The following is a 19024-nucleotide window of genomic DNA, read 5'->3' as shown; positions in this document are numbered from 1 at the left end:
TTTCTGGATATGTATTTTGAGAATAACAATCAGAGTTTGAATGTACTAAGCCAGCTGGTTTTCTTAGCAACAAGAAACCTGCCCAGTTGACAGCTAGAAATGCTCTGTGGTCGCCAATGTCTAAGGAGAGAGCCGTCTCAGAGTTAGCATGGTAGCATTCAAGGAAAGAGAAGTTAGCTGCCTCCTGGATTTGGTATCTGGTGCTCAAATTTCTCAGAAAGCATGCAAGATCTTCTGAAGGGTATATCCTATTAGAGATAAATCATAACATGTCCATTTGAGCCTTGGATCAAATCAGAGACTAACCTCAAAGGTTATATGAAATTTACAAGTCTCCCTCTTGGAAAGAATTTACGGGTAGTGACAGGGGAACAAGTTTTCAGAAAAGTTAACAACAGAAAAAGGAAAAAACAACACTGGCTTTAGAAGACTTAGGACTCACGACTAAGAAACTTGGTAGTTGAGAATTCTGAGAAGTGTAATGCAAATAGAAATATTGCCGTTGACTCAAAATTAATCTAGAATAGGAACCAGAGGGTTATGTAGACCATTAACAGAGTAACTTTCTGCAAAGTTGATTCAGTTGTATGTGTCCAACTCTTTGGGGGCCTATAGACCATAACCTGACAGGCTCCTCTGTCCATGAGATTCTCCAGATTGCTATGCCCTCCTCCAAGGGATCTTCCTGACCCAGGGATGGAACCCTAGTCTTTTATGTCTCCCGCATTGGCAGGTGGGTTCTTTACCTGGGAAGCCCAAAAGGAAGCTTAGCAGAGGATGGTTGCTGAGCAGAGAGAGTAACTTTGGGCATACATCAAGTCTACCTTTTGCTAAGGTAAAAAGCAGTTTAGGCACAGTTCAAATGAAATTCATTAGAATAAAAAAAGAAATCACTTTCACACTCTTGTCACTTAATCACCCATTAATTCATAAAAATGGCTCCATTAAAGCTGAACTCAAGCTCAGTTGCACAGTATTAAATCAGGTATAACTTTAGCTCTATGCTTGTATTTCAGTAACTTACATTCTGTGTCTATAGCTCATGCAGTGGGGCAGCTCCAAGACTGGGAACCAGTGTACAATCACTCTTTCTACTATTTACTCAGTCTTAAGATTTTCCACTCACAAATAATAAGACTCAGTTACTTCTCCAGACAAATAACCTAGGTTGAAAATACGAAGGAAGGGAATTCTTTAGTAATAAAACTAAAGAATTTAGTTTTATTTACATGCGTCCTCAGTCACTCAGTCGAATCTGACTCTGCGACGCCATAGACTGTATCTGCCAGGCTCATCTGTCCATGGAGTTCTCCAGGCAACAGTACTGGAGTGGGCTGCCATTTCCTTCTCCAGAGGATCTTCTCAACCCAGGGACTGAACCTGTGTCTCCTGCATTGGCAGGAGGATTCTTCACCACTTGAGCCACCATCTTACTAGACTAACCTACATTTTGGAATCTAATCAAATTTATTTCCTTTTATAAGATATTCTAGCCCTGTGATTGTTGTAGTGGTATCAAAAGAGATGGCAAAATATGTGTGATTTTGCTTTCTAACTTGAGGAAATTCACCCGTTTAATAGACAGGCCTTGTCACTCCCAGTGTCTGAAGGGCACGCAGCAAAGTGGAGGGCCTCTCTTTGCTAAGACGGAGCAGAATGAGATGACCGTGTTGTGTGTCAGGGCGCCTTGTTTCGGAGAGATTGGAATCTTTATTGAAAGAGCTCCCTTTTTGATTTCCGGATCAGGCCCTGAGCAGTTGATAAGGGAGAATTACTTGGCCATTATCAGAAGTAGTTGTAATTCTACAAAGAGCTGGGACTAAACAAGAGTTTATCTCTGTGACAAGACTGATAGAATTCACACAGATTATAATTCAATCAGACACCTAAAACAGCACTTGTATCGGCTGGTGGCATATGTGCAAACTTCTGGCCTCCAGCCACAGCACAAGAAGTACCTGGGGAATAGTTCCTGTGGTCTGAAAACTGGGAATAAATGTTAGTTGCTACTCTTGGTTGCTACAGGCTCTGTCTCTATTTAATCCATAATAATATTTTTAAAGAAATGTAATCCTAAAAGAATGCCATTAACCCAAAGAGTCAACTCTCTGTGACCTTTGCAATTATTTGCTAAAACACTCCAAAGGGTTTAATGTACTTTTCAAAGTATATTTCTAAGACTTAAGAAATACCATCTTTGTAGCAGCAGCTAACAGGTCTCGCTATCCTCTCGGAAAGCTGGGGAAACTGAAAATTTTCACGGGAAATTTTCATGAATGGAAATGAATAGTGAACTCAAAAATAAATTTGTTTAGGGACTTCCCTGGCGGTCCCGGTGGTTAAGACCCCATACTCCCACTGCAGGGGGCTAAGATCCTGCACGCTATGGGGTGCAGGCCCCTGCCAAAATACAGGTTTAAACACAAAGCTTCAGTCCTACTTGGAATACCAACCTTTGACCTATTTTTTGCAACTTCTGAAACTATTTTTCACAAATAAAAGGAGAAGAATGCAGGGTTTGATTCTAGCATCAGGCAGCTTGAGGTTAGCTAACACACTAGCTTCATCACCCAGTAGCTGTGAATCCTCAAGCAAACTTCTTAAGTTCTCTGAGCCTAATTTCCTCATCTGTAATAAAGTGGGGATAATGAGAATATTTAATTTGTAGAGTAGTTATGAAGATATAGTGAAATAATATGACAATGCAAACAAATATATGACTCTGCAAATGTTAAGCAGGTGATAAATATTACTTGCCATTGTTGTTAACACAGAATGCCTGTGGTTTGACGAGTCAGAGGCCTTGGACCCAGTACACACTATTATATTCTATAACCAAGTTTGCATCAATATTGTGATCTGGTACTAATTTCCCAACTATTATGTTTCTGTTCTGCCTTTAATTTTCTACAAAGAAAGAAAGTGAAGTTGCTCAGTCATGTCTGACTCTTTGCAACCCCATGGACTATAGCCTACCAGGCTCCTCTGTCCATTGGATTTTCCAGGCAAGGGTACTGGAGTGGGTTGCCATTTCCTTCTCCAGGGGATCTTCCCAAGCCAGGGATTGAACTCGGGTCTCCCACACTGCAGGCAGACGCTTTACCATCTGAGCCACCAGGGAATTTCTTATCAAATCGAACAACTATAAAAAGAAATGATGCTCTTGTACCTATGAGATATTTTCATAGCTTTGTATTTTCATCCTCAGTGACACAGAAGCTGATGGACTAGCTAGTGGGGATGGTCAGAACAGTCCTCTGCATGGGCAAAAAAGGGCATCTGACAAAGGGGAGGTCCCCTGCTTCCAAGCAGGATGTGGGGCCTGAAACTACTGTGTTTTGCCACCAGCATCTGATTGCAAGTGGGAAAAATGGAATGTGAAGGCAGGGGTCCTCCCCAAATGGCCCGTGATCACTACTTAAAAATGCCCTTTTGTGAACTTCAGGAAGGGGACTGGCTTGCTCCAAGTTTCCTTCCTGGTCCTTCCTGCTTCTCCTCTGGCCCCTATCTGGCCTACTCTCAACCCAGCACCCAGAGGGACTCCTTCACTCTGTGAGTCAGATTCTTTCCCCCACCCCCTTCAAAACCCTTGAGTGGCTCCCACCTCACTCGGAGGGAAAGCCAACATCCTGCCAATGCCCTGTAAGCCCTTGCCTGATCTGGCCCCATCTCCCACATCTTTTGGTCACATTGGCCTTGTTGATAATCCTGAAAACACCAGGCCTGGAGCGCTCAAAGTTATTCACAAGGGGGTTCCCCTGGCCACTGCAGCCCCTACCTGCATCCTCATTAGCCTTTCCCTGCTCTTCTGGGCATATGCACTTTCAGCTTTTCGAATAGTTTTCTGACTTAATACGATTGTGGTCTGTAGCAAGCACGTACACTGCGTGCAACTAGGGGCTTCCATCAGTTTCGTTCACTGATGTTTCTTATTTTAAGTGTCTAGAAGAGTGCCTCACGCCTAACAAGTGCTTGGTATGTATTTGTTGGATGAATGAATGAGTGGGTGAATAGATGAACACATATGCACGCAAGCTCCTGGTTCCCAGCCACCACAGCCATCTCCACGACAAGAGCAATGGGCCAGGGTGAGAACTGGCAAGCAGTGACTCATTTCTAGAGCATCAAACCTCCTGTTTGTACCCTGCAGATGCAAACAGGCTTGCTGCATCCTCCCACTGCCAATCTGAAAACGGACTGCAAATTTTGCTCATTTAAAACAACAACTTCCAATGTCTTTCACAGAACTTCAGGCCAAGCTACATGGTCATATTTCAGGATGTCTGCATTCTTATTCTGTGTCCATCCATTAATGAGCTCGGAGGCTCTGAGAAAGAAATTAGCTTCACTGGGATACATAAAATAAACGACAGCTAATTTTTTTTTCCAGCTTAAAAAATCTCAGCTTTTAGAAAAAAACTTTGACCTGTTTGACCACTCCTCGCCTTCCTCAACCAATGCTTTACAATATATATGCCCGAATTTTAATATTAATAGCTCAGCCTAATAAGAAAACTATCTGGTGTGGCCCATCTCACAAAAGGAGTAATGTTAACAGCTAGGTGTGACTCATCTGGAAATAGTGGTGCTACCTCAGGTGATAAACTGGAGGTGATTCCAAAGCTATATTAACACTTTCTTTTAATCTGAAGCCATAGCTCTGACCAAACTAAAAAATGCCTCTGCAGACAGTATCAAAACAGCTATCATTCTCCTCTTGTCATCTGCTGCAGCTTATGGCACGGCAGGAGTCCTTGCTAAAACGCTAGATTCTTGGCAGTATAGAAGTCCTACGGGAACACAGAGATATTCACACTCATGCCATCTCATCACATCCTCCTGAACCTATAGGCCACAGGGAAGCTGAACTTTCAAAAGCACCTGTAGCAATTATCAGTTTGAACCTATAAAAATAACAGCAACCAAGTGTGTATCAATAACATTGCTTTCATTCATAAAACAACTCTTTTGTCAGCATCACATGCCCAGCCCCTTCCTGGTGTTTAAGACACTGAGATGCAAAAGACACGTTCCTTGTCCTCAGAACTTGTCTTTGTAAGGAGCAAAGATAACCCAATGAGAAGCAATTAAAAATGACATGGTGGCTCAGTGGTGGGGAATCCGCCTGACAAGGCAGGAGACAAGGCTTCAGTCCCTGACCGAGAAGATCCCAGGTGCCTTAGAGTAATTAAGCTCGAGTGCCACAACTGTTGAGCCTGTGTTCCAGAGCCTGGGAGCCTCAGCTACCGAGCCCGAGTGCTCTGAAGCCCGTGCTCCGCAACAAGAAAAGCCACAACAGGAAGTCCTCACACACAGCGAGAGAGCGGCCCCTGCTCACTGCAACTAGAGAAAAGCCTGCATAGCAATGAAGAACCAGCACAGCTAAAAATAAATAAATACACATATTTTTAAAAGACATTGGAAAAAAGTTTCAGAAATTAAATTACTGAAATTACTACCCAGAAACAAACATCTTCAATGTTATTGGTGCTCACTATTCTAGACATCCCCATCGTAATATATGTGTACATATTGGTCCTTTTTCTTTCTTTTTTTGGAAAAAAAATGAAAATGTGCTATATCTAATCATAGCCTCTAAAAAGGCTCTAAAATATCCTTACTATAATTGTTCATGTTCATCCATTTGTAAACATAGATCTACATAATTTTAACTGGTTGAGTATTGTCCCCTAATGGATTTATTAAAGTGATTCCCTATTGGTTAGCATCTATAATAGATATATTTTTATGTAGTTAAATTTAGGATACATTCCTGTATGTGAAAATATTGAGTCAAAAGTAAGGCATTTCCTTTGGGAGATTAAATATAGATAAAGATATATCTCTGTGTGTGTGTGTGTTTTCCAACTGTCCTTAAGTAAAGTTGTACCAACATTCATTTCTATAAGCAGAAGATGTGACTGTCCATCCTGAGTATATCATTTCAAAAAAAAAAAAAACCTTTGCCAGTCTACTGGATAAGAAGTGGTATCTAATTCTTGTTTTCTTTTGTATTTATACTGTTAGTAAGATTATACTTTAAAAACATCTTTATTGGTAGTTGATATTTCTTATTTTTAATTGCTGCCTTATCTTAACTCAGTCTTTCCATTAATATTTCACGTATTTTCTTATTGATTTATAAAAACTCTTCATCTTTAAAGGCTACTAAATTCCTTGTCATCAAGTGTTTAAGCAAAAATACAGGTTTTTTTCACCCCTCAAAATGAAGATAATAATGTCTACCTCAAAGAGCTGGAATAAATGATAGAATTCATAAAAAGAAAATAATGTGGTGGGCATTCCCTGGCAGTCCAGGGGTTAGGACTCAGTGCTTTCAATGCCAAGGCTCAGGTCAGGCCCTGGCTGGGGAACTGAGATCCTGCAAGCCATGTGGCACAGCAAATAAATAAATGTAAACATATATATATATTTGTGTGTGTGTGTGTGTGTGTATACACATATATATTATAATATAGCATGGTACCTAAAGTACAATAAAAATTCAATAAAGGTAGTCATGTTGTGGGGAAAAAGAGAACTTAACAACTAGCTTTAGAGATGGCCCACATTAGGTGATAGAAGACAGACAGGTATTCAAGGAAATGAGAGAAAACATTGCAAACACAATGTTATGGAAATTATGGAATAAAGGACAAGTACCTACTCAAACTCAGTAATTAGGATAGAGAAATGAAACATTCAGTCTCAGTGGTTTTTTAAGTAAGAAAAGCAAATGAGGACAGTCCTACATACCCAAAGTTGGTCATCCATGCCTGGTGGGTTCTTTTTGATAAAAGCACCATAGTATGTAGCTATATTCCGGTGATGAGAGTATTTCTTCAACATGTTAATTTCTTGTTTGATTTCTTCCTCTTCATCCTGTGTTAGAACCATAAATATTCTGTCATGAAAATCCACTGTCTTTAGTAGGATTCTATTTTTCATAACCATCTATATCAACTATGCAAAAATTTGAGTTTTTTCTTCTGTGGTAGCAAACAAGCATTATTATCATACTACTTGACTTTGTCTCTTGACTACAAAGGAAGAATTTACAAGACAACACATGGGCAGTTCAAAGAGGTCTTCTGTTTGTAGTGCAAACCAATACAGTATGCAACCTGATAATAATAAAAAAAAAATTCCTCATCTTTTCACCTGGAAGAGATCAGGGCAGACTTGCTATTGAGATAAACCTCATTCTAGGCCTCTGGGAAATTTGTCCATCAAGTACCTATCACTGATCATACTTGGTTCAAGGAAGACTAAGAAAAGTGAAAAGAAAAAAAAAAAAAATACAGGCTCTTCAATTTAAATTTTGTTAGGTTCATTTTCTTTGAAGTCTCCTTTTATTGAAGTCCCCAGTGGAAGATTATGAAAGTCAGATGGGAAAGGAAGCAAGGGTAAGTTCTCTCGATCTGAGGATGTTCACAAAGCAGGAGTACCCATCTCACCTTCAGGAAAGTACACATGAAAAGAAAGGGGACATGTGGTAGTGCCACGGATGTGAAAAGAAAGAACCCCCCGACAGAGCAAGTTTCAGAATTCAGACTTCATTCATTTTGAGTTTCAATTTGGAGTCCACTAATGCGAGCCTTTTTTTAGAAGACGTGGCATCACTAATGAAGGGTGTGCGTGTTCTCCTGTAATTTTATTTTGATGTGTAGACATCAATTGGACTTTTAAATAGCATTTTATTTTTGAGGTTGGTAGAAAAATTTCTGAGCCCAGGAAGTTTGTTTTAGATGCAACAGCAAGAATCTCAGAGTGTAAGATTTTACATCACCATTACCTGAAAGAACACTCACAGAGTGTCCCTGTCTGTATTCTTGCCTCCTCCAGCTACTCAGTCTCAACAATGCTGGGCCCTTCTGTAGTCTCCCATGAGTGTCTTCTTTCCCCTTTCTCTTCACATAATTTCTACTCATTATTCCTGATTGAGTTTAACGGATACTCCTGAGAGATGTCTTCTCCAATTCTCTTGCGTAATGTCAAGTCTCCCCGCTGTATCTTGTCCACCCCCAAAGCCACACATTTGCTGGTACTGGAATAGAGGTAAGGGTCATCCTGAGTCATAATCACCCTTGGTCTTGACTCTCTTCTCCATGGGCTGTAAGTTTTCCTGCCTCCAAATGTCAGTTCCAGAGCCCCTTCCCCAACAAAGCTTTCTGATCTGCCTGACATGCTTCTAGTCCCATAAATCATCACGGATCTCTTCCCTCGCAGCACCTACCGGAAGTGCAATCCACAGTTATCTATTTAAACATTTGACTGAAGCCTCTCTTCCCTATCAATCCATAAAAACTATAAACAAAGAGATCCTTCCTGCTTTAGCTCTTTATAATATCCTAGCATCAAGCAAAATGCTGTGAATAAATAACGAAAAAAAAGTGGATACCTATAAAACGTCCAACCACTTACAGTAGCCTTCCTTATAGCTTGAAAGGAATTGGTAAAAATAAGAGGAGTGGTGAAATGCTGGCACTTTCTGACCACACAAAAATCAGTTTTCCTAAAAAGTGATGGAGATTTGCAAACCTAGGAGAATGAAGTATGTTACATATCACATGGCCTATCCAAGTCAAGGAGTAGGTAATCTCAAAATAGAACGTGTGCTTGGGATGCTGAGCTAAGAAGAAGCACGTGGCCTTAACACTGGAAAGGAGAAGAGGAGTGAAGGGCTGGGAAGGAGGCTGGGGGAGGGGATGGCACACTGCTGACCCAGCAAATCTTCCCTGTGGCCATCAGAAACTGCCTATATCTTCACCACAGGTATAAGAAGAGAATGACCTTCACAGTCCTTCAACTTGCTGCACGCTCCTGCAGCAGACCTCAAAATGTCTGAGGATCATGCATATTAGCTATTTTAAATCCACCACGTAGGGCCAAATAATCATGGATGAATGTAGGATGGGAGCAGATGTACTTTGGGAAAGCCTAGATACAAGGGGAGAAAACAGGGTTTCTGGGGTGACCTGGCATCTGCTTTCAACTAAAGGGACAAGTAAATGAGACAGTAAAACATCAATCACTTTCCAGCAGCAGTGAGACAGGCTCAGCCTGGGTCATTCTTACTGAGAAGCTGGGCTGTTCTATGAGCATTTGCTCTCCTAGGTTCTCCACAGGACAGCGGCTGACATGGGGGAAGCAGAGAAGGAAAAGTGCCCCAAAAGCTGACCATATCATTAGGAAAACAAGGACTTATGAAACAGTTAAACAGCAGTGTAACTCAGTATAAAATTAAATCCAAAATAAACAGTACTGGGAGACCAGAATGAAATCAGCACATCCTCCATCGCTTTGCAAAGGTAAACTGAGGCAACAAGATAATGAAGAAGACATATGCATTGAGTCAAGAAAATGAAGGGGGAGGTCAGGTGGGGTGCATGTCCAGTTTGGGCCCCACTTCTTTCTGGCTGTATGATCCCAGGAAAGTAACCTACCTTTTAGAGTCTAATTTTTCTCATTTATATGGAGATATAGATGGCAACCCACTCCAGTATTCTTGCCTGGAGAATCCCAGGGACAGGCGAGCCTGGTGGGCTGCTGTCTATGGGGTCGCACAGAGTCAGACACAACTGAAGCGACTTAGCAGCAGCATAGATTTTATAATAGTATTATTATATGTCCTAATCTTTTGTGAAAATTAAATGAAGATGTGAAAGTTATAAAATATAATACAAAATAAATGTTATTATTAATCTTCTCAACCAAAAAATAAATAATAAGAATAAGAGGTCAGGAATATAAGTAACTTGAATTTTAGGTTTAAATTGCACTGTTGCAAACACAGTTACAGAACCACCGTGGGTCATGGTGATGTAGCTCTAATATAGAACCCTGAGCTTGATCTTATACTACCTCCTAAGTGAGTAGGCAATTTATCAGGCCTTTGGGGCTACTGTTTATCCAGATTTCTAGACTAGGGCATTGATAGCCGTAAGTTATGCAGTGAAACTGAAAGGGAGGCACTTCTTATGACCATAAGAACTCATTTAACCCCTTCACAAGCAGTCTGACCTCTTACAACATGGCCTATTGAAGAAGATGGGTTATGAGGTTTTCAAAAGGACAGACAGAAACAACTGAGGATAGAATTAGATTACAAAGCTATAAGAAGCTTTTCTTCTATTTCATAAATGGATTATTCTTATGTCTTAAGAATTAAGCAAAGGGATCAAGCTCACTGGGAAACTAATGACCATTGGGTCATAATTTAAAAAACAAAAGAACGATACCAAAATTGTAAGAAATTTTAAAATGGAGTAATTTTAATCAGCCAAGTCTGATAGTCTAGGAAGAACCATAATTTCAATCAGAAGACTTCAAAAATCTTGTCCAAGCTGATTCATTATGTAAACTCAGATATGGCTATTTAAACTCTATGAATGTCAGTTATTTTCATCTATAAATGGGAAAAAGAATATCTATCTAAGTCACCTCTCAGGTCTTGGAAATGATTAAGTGCTTATTTAAGCAGAGCACTATTATCAACATAAAGAAAATTATTGTTTTTTCTTAAAATGACAGGAATCTATTGCTTAGTATTTGTGGCAGACTGAAAGGAAAAATGGCCGTGATATTTGGCATTCATTGGAAGGACTTTTGCTGAAGCTGAAGCTCTAATGCCTTGGCCACCTGATGTGAAGAGCTGCCTCACTGGAAAAGACCCTGATGCTGGGAAAGACTGAAGGAGAAGAGGGCGACAGAGGATGAGATGGTTGGATGGCATCACCAACTCAATGGATGTGAGTTTGAGCAAACTCTGGGAGACAGTGAAGGACAGGGGAGTGCCTGGTGTGCTACAGTCTGACTCGTTAGGATTCAAACAAGACTTAGCAACTGAATAACAACAATACATAAAAAGGTGGAGTCCATCCCCTCTGCTTATCTCTGGGCTTGGCCCTGTGACTTGCTTTGGCCAATGGGATATTACCTAATGTGATATAGCAGAGACTTGAAAAGTTTCTGTGTATTGGGGTAGACTTCTAATTGCTTGCAGAGAACACTTGTATATGAAAAACCAGAACCAGCATATCAGGAGGATGATAAAACAGGTGAAGAAACAGTGCTTTTCAAACGCAAGGAAAAGGATGATTCCAGACGATGCTTGCTAACCACCAACTACCTCTGATGGCTATATGATGATCACAACCATAGTCATAAAATACAGCCAAAGCCAACCCGATGTAACGCTCTGTACCATAGGTTGTATGCGTATTACTGAATATCCAAAACACATCTATGAAAAACCTGTTTTTAATGATCCCATTGAACAAACAAGAAATATGAGTTTCAGAGAGTATATTCCTATTTTAGAGCTTCCCGGGTGGCTCAGTGGTAAAAGAATCCACTTGCCAATGCAGGAGACACAGGTTCCATCCCTGGGTCAGAAGATCCCCTGCAGGAGGAAATGGCAACCGACTCCAGTATTTTTGCCTGGGAAATCCCATGAACAGAGGAGCCTGGTGGGCTACAGTCCATGGGTCACAAAGAGTCAGACACAGCTGAACATGCACACACAGCACATTCCTATATTAAAAGTAAGAGCTAAGATCTAAAGCCAAGATCTGTCTGACTTCAAAGTCAGTGTTTGCAATTCTAAAATGAAAACTCCTAGATAGAAGGGTGATTACCCACAATGATAAAACCAAAGCTGCTGCTAAATCATGAAAGAAGAGTTTAGGAGCACCTTAAGTCAGGGTTGAAGAAGAACTGCCTTTGGTCCTCCAATTAAAAGAGCTTTTTAGCACCCATTAAATATTTGCTTATGAATGATTTCAGGGGATAAAGGAGGGATTTTAAGTTGCATATTTATTACACAGGGGAACATACTTTAAGAATCTACAATACAGCAGGATTTAAAACTAGAATTAATGAGACATTTAATATTAGTGTGCTCGATAACACAGCTTTCAATCCATGGAAGAGGAATAAACCTGTGTAATTCTTACAACAATCCAAGAGACTGGTCAGTTTTAACTTTACAAAAAAGGATGGGGTGAGCATGTGTGCTAAGTTGCTTCAGTCGTGTTTGACTCTGTGTGACCCCATGGACTGTAGACTGCCAGGCTCGTCTGTCCATGGGATTCTCCAGGCAGGAATACTGGAGTGGGTTGCCATGCCCTCCTCTGGGGGATCTTTCCCACCCAGGGATCAAACCCATGTCTCCTGCATCTCCTGCGTTGGCAGGAGGATTCTTTACCAGGTGTACAGACTGATAAATGCTCCTGTACCCTATACGCTTGGATACTAGCTACGACTACCTCTCCTCCTCCTCACCTGCTGCTCTCCACAGTGGCTGCGGGCATCACGCAGGCATTTGTGTTAACATGTCCATCATCTTCATCTTTGTTGTTGACTGAATGTGACAAAATTTGAAGACAATTCATTGTTAAAGAATTATAGACTAATAGAATTGGTAGGGATTACTGACATCTTCTAACGTGATGTTTTGAAAAAAAAATTAATAATTTGTAGCACTGAAATCCCTTTCCCCAATAGAAAATGTATTCAGGATGCCAATATATAGCCTCAATACTGGAGTGGGTTGCCTTTTCCTTCTCCAGGGGATCTTCCCGACCCAGGGATCGAACCCGGGTCTCCCGCATTGAAGGCAGATGCTTTAACCTCTGAGCCACCAGGGAAGATTTAAAACCAGTAAACATTTATTTTTATAACTTTAACTAAGTAATACCTAGTTATACAGTTAATCAGTGACAACAAAGTGGTTATTTTAGTGAAGGCAAATTTAGAATTTGTGAAACAAACTGCAAGTCTTATATCAGTTTCAATATCTTAGTCATTTTCAGTTTTGTTTTGGTTCCAAAGGATAGAGAAAATCTACATTTCCTAAGAAATGTAACTGCATAAATAGCATGACTTGCCATTTCAGCAGAAAATTGATATTGAATGACATTCTGCACATGAATGAAGTAACCTGGAATACAAATTGAGAAGCTGCCATTTTCTTTTAATAAAATTTATTTTATTGACATATAGGTGATTTTAACTTCCCTGGTGGCTCAGATGGTAAAGAATCTATCTGTAATTCAGGAGACCCAGGTTTGATCCTTTGGGTCGGAAAGATCCTCTGGAAAAGAGAACGGCTACCCACTCCAGTATTCTGCCTGGAGAATTCCATGGACAGAGGAGCCTGGCGGGGTACAGTCCATGGGGTCGCAAAAAGTCGGACATGACTGAGCAACTAACATTTTCACTTTCACAGCTGATTTACAAGGTTGTGTTAATTTCTGATGTAATGTGATTCAGTTTTACATTTATGCACGTTCTTTTTCACATTCTGTCCCACTATGGCTTATCACTGGATATTGGTTATAGTTCCTGTGCTATGCAGCAGGGCCCTGCGGTTTATGCATTCTATATATAATGGTTTGCATCTGCTAACCCCAAACTCCCAATCTGTCCTTCCCTCATGCCCCCCTGAGAGGCTGCCATTTTCTCATGTGTTCAAAGTTGGTATATAATATGCAGTTTGAAGGGTTTAAAAATCAGTTTATTTAATATTCATACTAAAGTATATTAAACATTGAGACTTAAGCATGTATGGATCCTCTAAAATTATCTCGAGGTGGGGTGTGAGGTCTTAGGAAACAGACCCAGGGTGGTTCAATAACTTAGCTAATCCCACATCTCCTCATTGCAGCATTGCTAGAATTTGAAACCTTGCTGTGGCATTCTCCAGGCAGCAACTGGATTTGTCGTATATGTTAACCCTAAACTAAATTAATTCATTCAACACATATTTATCTGTCTACTCTATCCCAGGCACAATGCTAAATAACATTAGTGATAATAATAATAGCATAATACAGTCATCCCTCAGTATCCACAAGGAACTGGTTCTAGGACCCCCATGGATACCAAAACCCACGGATGCTCCAGTCTCTATTGTAAAGTGGCACACTGCAACCAGCCTGCCATATCTGTGGGTTTCAACCTCAGATTCAACTAACACTGTGAATATAGAGAGCTAACTTTAATACAACAATGGACATAACACTTTCAAGCTCTTCCACAATAAAACTTACTACAGTCTCATGGGGAACATGAATGGAAATCAAATAATGATACAGATACATGCAAAATTATTAACATGAGAGGTTTGAGTAGCTTATCTAATTAGGAACATCAGGGGAGACAGCCAAGAAATCCAAGTGTGAGCTGAGCTCTAAAGGCCATGTGGGAGCTATCCAGTTAGGGGAAAAGAACAAGTATAATATGATGTGACTGAGGAGGCATTGGTTTCCTGGCAGAAATAGTGACTGCCAAAGCCTGTTACCTGGATGGGGTAGGGCATATGGTTTACTATAGGAATCATTGATGCTATGGAGAAAAAAATGAAAAATATATGCAAGAGATGTCATAACAGTAACAACTGTGTGCTATGTACTAATCTCAAATGCTTTATAAATACCCACATTTACCTCTCACACTAACTTTACGAGAGAAGTGATATTATCCATATTTACTCATGTAGTCACTCAGTCGTGTCCAACTCTTTGCGATCCCATGGACTGTAGCCTACCAGGCTTCTCTGTCCATGGTATTTTCCAGGCAATAGTACTGGAGTGGATTGCCATTTCCTTCTCCATTCCAGGTGGCTCAGTGGTAAAGAATTCGCCTCCAATAAAGGAGACACAAGAGATGTGGCTTTGATCTCTGGGTTGGGAAGGTCCCCTGGAGTAGGAAATGGCAACCCACTCCAGTATTCTTGTCTGGAAAATTCCATAGAATTTTAGAGGAGTATGGTAGGCACCAGTCCTTAGGGTCACAGAGAGTCAAATACGACTGAACACACACACACACAGCACAGTAACATACATGGAATAAACGGAGACTAAGCAACATGCCCAGGATAAGAGAACCATGAAGTGTCAAAGCTAGGACAAACTGAGATGAGTGACAGTTTGCTTGCTCTTCTTTGTTGCTGTTGTTCAGTTGCTAAGTTGTGTCTGACTCATTGCAACCTCAGGGACTGCAGCACTCCAGGCTTCCCTGTTCTTCACTGTCTCCCAGTGTGCTCAAACTCACGTCCATTGAGTTGGTGATGCCATCCAACCACCTCATCCTAGGCTCACCTGCTCTCTCTATACTAGGAAGTGGTGTCCCCTAGAGAAGCAAATACGACAAGGGTGGCATGCATCCTTCTCATACCCATGCCAGCACTGATATATGACTCCCAAGAGAACTACAAATTTATAAAATAGGTTCTAATCCTAGGAATATTTCATTTATTTGGCTAAACTCTATCATCAATAAGACAGCTTTTCCAACAACATGGATGAACCTAGGGATTATCATACTAAGGGAAGTAAGTCAGAAAAAGAAAGACAAACACCATGTGATATAACTTACATGTGGAATCCAAAACATGACACAAATGAATCATCTATGAAACAGACCCACAGACAGAGAGCAGACCTGTGATTGCCAAAGCAGGGAGGCTCTGGCGGGGAGGGCTGGGAGGTCAGCATTAGCGGAGGCAAACTATTATATTTAGGATGGATAAACAATAAGATCCTACTGTATGGCACAGGGGGCTACATTTAGTATTTTGTGATAAATCATAATGTAAAGAAATATGTAAAATATACATATATATAAAGCTCTGACAAACCTAGATAGCATATTAAAAAGCAGAGGCATCACTTTGCCAACAAAGGTCTGTATAGTCAAAATTGTGGTTTTTCCAGTAGTCATGTACAGATAGCAGAGTTGGACCATAAGAAGTCTGGAGCCCCTCAGAATTGATGCTTTCAAACTGTGGTGCTGGAGAAAACTCTTGAGAGTCCCTTGGACAGCAAGGAGATCAAACCAGTCAATGCTTAAGGAAATCAACTCTGAATATTCATTGAAGGACTGATGCTGAAGCTGAAGCGCCAATACTTTGGCCACCTGATATGAAAAGCTGACTCACAGGAAAAGACTCTGATGCTGGGAAAGATTGAAGGCAGGAGAAGTGGGTGACAGACGATGAGATGGTTGAATGGCATCACTGACTCAATGGACATGAGTTAGAGCAAGCTCCAGGAGATGGTTGAGGACAGGGAAGCCTGGCGCTGCAGTCCATGAGGTTGCAAAGAGTCAGACACAACTTAGCAAACTGAACAACAACAATAGTCACTTTATTGGGGAACAAATGCACTGGCGACCAAGATAAGTGAGCTTCCTTCTTAAATTCTCCCGTAACACTCTCTGTATACTCCCTCAAAGTTAATCAGAACTCTGCATATCTGTTCAACTGTTTGTTAACTACCTTTCACTCACGCTGGAATTTATGATTCCAGAAGATAGCACCCTTGTCTGTCTTATTCACTACCATCACCCCAGAGGAGAGCACATTCATTCATTCTTAGTGAATGAATAAATGAATTATTGTAATTTCAGTCTTTAGCTTCTAGAATCTAGCCTCACTTTCTCTTTTGGATTCTGCTCTACAGTAAGTCATTTTGACAGCTCCCCATTGTTCAGGGTAAGACTAGTAACTTTGAGGTGGTGGAGACTGGGCTGATTCAAGCTATTTACACATACTGACAATGAACTAACCCACTTGTGCCACATGCGGCATGGGGTTCATAGCACAGGCTACCATCCCAGTATAGAAGTTCAATGCACATTATAACATCCTCTTTTCATTCCTATTGAATGTCCCACTCAGGCATTCATTGTCTCTTACCAGGACCTATATATATTGAGGAAATATTATGTACCAGGCACTAGATAGTATATAAATTTAATCTCAAAACAAGTTTGCAATGTTTGTATTTACATCTAACAGATAAGAAAGAATGAGATTCAGAAAAGTTAAAAAGTTTGTTCACGGAGAGTAAGGAGAGGAGGGGGGTGTGAACTCAGCTCCGCCTGAATCTGAAGGCCATGCTCCTGCAATGCCCATCCCCATCTGCCATTCTAATAACAGGGCTGTGGAGAGGTGGGTACACCCTGACTGGCTGGATTTGAATTCTAACTCTGGCATTTACTGTCTGTGAAGCTTGGGCAAGCTATGTACAATTTTTATGCTTTCAATTAATTCCTCATTTGTAAAATGGATATATTAGCTTGTTCCTCTAATGGGAATTGTTTCAAGGACTAAATGAGTTAGTATATGTTGTATTAAGTACTAAGAACAATGCTTGGCAGATAACAAGCAATCAACGATAGTAATCTTTATTCTTGACTATGGCTGCTGTTGTTATTACTGTTACCAACATTATGTTCTATGCTACCAATCACTCCACTGAACTGTCCCCCTTTGGGAGGGAAGAACCAAAAGTGCCTGGAGCAGTATGTTCTCTAATTCTTCCAAATACCAAGAAGAAAAGATTTTTTCCTTGGTCCAATTTCAGCAAACATTCAATGAGTCCATTAACTATGGGCAAAGAACTCTACCAGAAGCTACTGGGAGAAGGCCACTTCCTTACTCTTTAAGGAGAGATGGAGACTGGCTGAAAGCTTCACCCACAGGAATTCAGTTAAGTAAGACAAAAATAGAAACTCAGTCAAGCAGGGCTTATATTGCATCCTTCTAGTAGGAAAATCCCATCATGTTACTTTGCGATTTAACTTCTGGTTAAACACACTGGCTCTAGCAGTGGTGTGAAGAAGGGGCCAAGACTGACAGCTTCCCTCCCCTTGTATAAAACAACCCCCCTATATCTCTTCCATATAATGGGTTTTTGCCTAAGCCTACTTGATCTAAGGGTTTTATTGGAAAAATTGAAAAGTGAAAAGCTTGTAATGTCTTTGCCATAGCACCCAATGCCTTCATGACCTGGCCCTAACCTGTACAGATCCACCTTGTATCACTCTCTCCTTAGAACTATTTTTATTCTAAAACTAATCTATGTAATGCTTCCCTGGTGGTTCAGATGGTAAAGAATCCACCTGCAATGCAGGAGGCCAAGGTTCTATCTCTGGGTCAAGAAGATGCCCTGGAGAAGGCAATGGCAACCAACTCTAGTATTCTTGCCTGGAGAATCCCATGGAAAGAGGATCCTGGTGGGCTATAGTCCATGGAGTCGAAAAGAGTCAGACATGACTGAGTGACTCACACACACACACACACACACACACACGTGCGTGCGCGTGAACACCTAACAGTTTCCAGAACATGCTGCCTACTCTCTCAGCCGCCATGCCTTGCACAGGCTGTTTCCTTGTGGACAGAAACATTTTTGTCTGATTGTCCTCCTGGACTTAATTATTACCCCTCACTGTCACATTAAATTTTATACATAACTGTATAATTTCATGACTTTATTATAAAATGGATCAGCTTTACTTACAAATATTTAGGGCAATGTTGTATTAGTGTAAGCTCCCTTCAGGCAAAGAACCACTTTTTCATCTTTGAATTTCTAGTGTCTGTCATAAAATAGGTGTTTTTAGTAAATGTTTATTGAATAAATTAATTTAAAAAATCACACTAAATGAAATATTAAATATCCTTCTATATTAACTGAAGACCTAAGGTAATGTGATAAACAGGGTGGACTTAAAAGAGTTAAAATACTTGGGTTGAAATATTCACTCCATCCTTTACATGTTACATTGAACAAGATACTTAATATGCCTAGTTTTCTCATCTCTACAATGAAGCTAATAATGAAGTCTGGTGATTATTGAGGGCATTCAGTGAATCAATATACAGAAAATATTTTAAAGAGTTCTGACTCCATCAATAATAATGACTCCATCAGTGTTAGCTACCATTATTATTATTTCAGGCTGAAATAAAAAAAAAATGTAACTGAGAGGCACCTTATTTAAGGACTATATCAGTTTAAAATAACGTTGATTATAATGATATAACCTCACAATAATATAATTATCTTGTTTTTCCCTGCTCAACATCCTTCCTATCCTTTGATCTTAACAGTTATCAGGTTTTTCTTTGAGGAAGCCTCCTTTCCACTGTTAGTCGTTACATCCAGCTCTGCGACTCCATGGACTACAGCCCACCAGGCTCCTCTGTCCATGGGATTCTCCAGGCAAGAGT

At 40.4% G+C, this 19024-nt stretch overlaps 1 protein-coding gene across 1 annotated transcript in view; it reads right to left on the bottom strand.

Annotated features, from left to right (window-relative positions):
- The window catches only part of TNIK (TRAF2 and NCK interacting kinase), a 398208-nt gene that overhangs the window by 142100 nt on the left and 237084 nt on the right, over positions 1 to 19024 (bottom strand). The window contains exon 4 of the mRNA XM_052645336.1: positions 6757 to 6882. Coding sequence (XP_052501296.1) covers positions 6757 to 6882 — 126 coding nt within the window. The remainder of the gene's footprint in view (positions 1 to 6756; positions 6883 to 19024) is intronic.

Source organism: Budorcas taxicolor, chromosome 1 (assembly GCF_023091745.1).
Source record: "Budorcas taxicolor isolate Tak-1 chromosome 1, Takin1.1, whole genome shotgun sequence".
In the NCBI taxonomy this organism is placed as follows: Eukaryota; Metazoa; Chordata; class Mammalia; order Artiodactyla; family Bovidae; genus Budorcas; species Budorcas taxicolor.
The sequence above is the reverse complement of the archived record's forward strand: the minus strand, read 5'-3'. Positions and strand labels throughout refer to the sequence as shown.